Source organism: Monopterus albus, unplaced genomic scaffold, assembly GCF_001952655.1.
Source record: "Monopterus albus unplaced genomic scaffold, M_albus_1.0 scaffold132.1, whole genome shotgun sequence".
Classification (NCBI taxonomy): domain Eukaryota; kingdom Metazoa; phylum Chordata; class Actinopteri; order Synbranchiformes; family Synbranchidae; genus Monopterus; species Monopterus albus.
Genome location: NW_018128012.1, coordinates 1,096,586 through 1,100,107, shown reverse-complemented (window position 1 = coordinate 1,100,107; position 3,522 = coordinate 1,096,586). Strand labels below are relative to the sequence as shown.

The following is a 3,522-nucleotide window of genomic DNA, read 5'->3' as shown; positions in this document are numbered from 1 at the left end:
CTCGAACCTTCAGCTCCCTCCACAGATTTTCTATGGGATTAAGGTCTGGAGACTGACTAGGCCACTCCATGACCTTAATATGCTTCTTCTTGAGCCAATCCTTTGTTGCCTTGGCCGTGTGTTTTGGATCATTGTCATGCTGGAATACCCAACCATGACCCATTTTCAATGCCCTGACTGAGGGAAGGAGGTTCTCACCCAAGATTTGATGGTACATGGCCCCATCCATCCTCCCTTTGATGCGGTGCAATTTTCCTGTCCCCTTGGCAGAAAAACACCCCCAAAGCATAATGTTTCCACCTCCATATTTGATGGTGGGGACGGTGTTTTTGGAGTCATAGGCAGCATTCCTCCTCCTCCAAACACGGCGAGTTGAGTTGATGCCAAAGAGCTCGGGTTTGGTCTCATCTGACCACAACACTTTCACCCAGTCTTCTGAATCAGTCAGATGTTCAGTGGCAAACTTCAAATGGGCCTGTAGATGTGCTTTCTTGAGCAGGGGGACCTTGCGGGCACAGCAGGATTTCAGTCCTTCACGGCGTACTGTGTTACCAACTGTTTTTTTGGTGACTATGGTCCCAGCTGCCTTGAGATCATTGACAAGTTCCTCCCGAGTAGTTCTGGGCTGATTCCTCACCGTTCTCATTATCATTGAAACTCCATGAGGTGAGATCTTGCATGGAGCTCCAGACCGAGGGAGATTGGCAGTTAATTGATGTTTCTTCCATTTGCGAATAATCGCACCAACCGTTGTCACCTTCTCACCAGCTGCTTGGCGATGATCTTGTAGCCCATTCCAGCCTTGTGTAGGTCCACAATCTTGTCCCTGACATCCTTGGAAAGCTCTTTGGTCTTGGCCATGGTGAAGAGTTTGGAATCTGGATTGATTGATTGCTTCTGTGGACAGGTCTCTTTTATACAGGTAACGAGCTGAGAGGGCTCCCAATGTCAGCTTGTTACCTGTATAAAATACACCTGGGAGCCAGAGATCTTGCTGACTGATGGGGGATCAAATACTTATTTCATTCAGGAAAATGCAAATTAATGTATAACTTTTTTTGTAATGCATTTTTCTGGATTTTTTTGTTATTGTTGTGTCTATCACTGTTCAAATAAATCTGCCATTGAATTTGTAGACTGATCATTTCTTTGTTAGTGGGCAAACTTACAAAATCAGCAGGGGTTCAAATAATTTTTTCCCTGACTGTACCCGGCAGGTGGCCTGCTGTGGCCACCAAGCTTTGTCAGGTCTCTACTGAGAATGAGACTCCATGTCTCAGACTCCCCTTGCACTTTACCAATGCAACGTTATTGTTCCACAAACAACTAGCTTCATTTGTGCTTTAGTTAAACATTGTACAAAAACCGTGACTAGTGAGGTTATTTGTTGCTGGCTCGCTGCTGTTGAGGCTACTGAGGTATGGGTTCACTAGGCCTAATCAAACTTCTAACACGATCGTCACAGAAGAAGTAGAAACACAAACACGGACTATGAAAAATTGCAACGAAAATATAGGAGTGAATGGAAGCAGGAGTGTAAGTGACTAGAATTTAACACATCTAACGATGTAATGAATTGCGGTGTACACGTGACTGATGCAGGGACGATGGTTGGAGGGAGGGAGGGAGAGAGAGTTTGCAAAAAACTGAAGTTTTCCAAGAACTTGTTTTCAACTTAAATAATTATTTAAAAAAAAACCTATTCATTCTGCCCATGTATTGTGATAAAGAAGGCTACAGTTGGAGGTATGTATTACAGGTTTTCCAGTGCTTTTTGTTATGTCTCTATTGTGGGCGTGACGGACTCCGGCACAGTGCTGGGAGGGAGGGAGCAAAAGAAGGCGGGTATGAGGCAGAGGCGTTGGCATGGGGCTGAACTAAGAGAAAGAATATATGAATTTCTACAAATGAACTTGAGTTTTCAGTTGAAGCAAATAGTCACATATTTTCATTGTGTTAATGCCTTTTCATTTATTGAAGTGTTTAAGGAAGGCTGTGTTAAGTTGTGTTAAATGGTTTTTATAAATATTTACATTTGGACCACCAGAAATGTACTTTGGCCACCAAATTTAAGGGCTTAGTTGCCTGTGGGGCCAGTGCTTAAAATTATTAGTGTCTGTCCCTGAGCATTATTGAACAGTGCCATATATGTAAAAACAAAGCATTTAATAGACAGCTGGAGCACAGTGTTGAAGAGACAAAGAAATCCCAGTTCATCCATCCTAAATGTGATGATCTTGGCCTTAGGTAACTACTTAGCAAAACTACCAGCATGCTGTTTGTTCTGTACTTCTGCATTTGCTGCTTATAGAGTGGCATTAATGCTGCAGGATGCAGCAGTTTTATTTATTTTCATACACATGTACAATAACTCTTGGTGATGTTGCAGATATCTATAATATAGTGTACTGGAGTCAGTTGTACAACATGCAGTCTGTAGTTGCAGTGTGTTTGGAGAATAAGAACAGGATAATGTGGTAGCTTCTATCACAGGGAACCTACACTACTACTTCTCCTTCCCAAGGAACTGAAGCAGATGCAAGGATGTCTTAACTTTATTAGTTAATGCTAACTTCACATCTCTGTTTCCTCCCCACACTCCCATCTCTCCCTTGTCCTTTTGTTCCCCCCTCAAGACCAAGGCCATCAACAGGAAGCAGCCAGTGCGCTACCAGATGAACAACTATGAGCAGCCAAGCAGGCGACAGATGAAACCCACGGAGATAGAGGACGTGGCTGTAAAGGTCAGGGTCAAAGTTCACATGTTGTGTAATGACTGAAGGGGGCTGATGACAGAAAGCAACTCTCAAAGACACCAAGGACATAAACTGCCAGTATCCAAGGTTAAAGGTTTTAGATTTTTTAGTCTTAAGTGTTTTGTTAAGGATTCATAAAAGAAGCTGTTCAAGGACTTGAGAGGCAGAGTTTTCAGACTGACTGAAGTTAGAGGCTGTTCTGTGTGAGACACTGAGCATGGTGGTTAAAGGCTGCACATTCAGGAGAGATTAACTCAGCTTTCCAGATTTCTGCCTGGCACTGTTACAGTGCCTTCATAAGGAGCAAAGAGACCTTTGGGAGTAGACAAGTTTAGGCACAGAGAACGGGCTGTCATTTTTATGGCAGTGGTTAACAGAAGCAGGTTAGTGTGACTAAAGATAAAAGTAAGATTAAAATAGGGCTCGTTGATCTCATCAATAATTTTAACCAAAGAATGCTAGATAGCTTTAAAAGAGCAAGTAGTTTTGAATTTCAAGTGGTATTTTATAACATCCGTCCGGTCCCTGTACGACTGGAGCAGGAGCTTGGTTCGCATTGCCGGCAGTAAGTCAGACTTGTTTCCAGTGCATGTTGGACTCCGGCAGGGCTGCCCTTTGTCACCGGTTCTGTTCATTATTTTTATGGACAGAATTTCTAGGTGCAGCCAGGGGCTGGAGGGAGTCCGGTTTGGGGACCACAGGATCTCGTCTCTGCTTTTTGCAGATGACGTTGTCCTGTTGGCCCCATCAAACCAGGACCTCCAGC

The 3,522-nt window shown here is 43.6% G+C and overlaps 1 protein-coding gene across 14 annotated transcripts in view; it reads left to right on the top strand.

Annotated features, from left to right (window-relative positions):
* Window positions 1-3,522, top strand: part of abcc9 (ATP-binding cassette, sub-family C (CFTR/MRP), member 9) — a 65,792-nt gene that overhangs the window by 23,111 nt on the left and 39,159 nt on the right. For all 14 annotated transcript variants that reach the window (XR_002275953.1, XR_002275949.1, XR_002275951.1 and 11 more), the window contains one exon: window positions 2,637-2,744. Coding sequence is in view for 3 of the 14 variants with exons in the window: in XM_020613332.1 (XP_020468988.1) it covers window positions 2,637-2,744 (108 nt within the window). In the remaining 11 variants the exon portion in view is untranslated. The remainder of the gene's footprint in view (window positions 1-2,636; window positions 2,745-3,522) is intronic.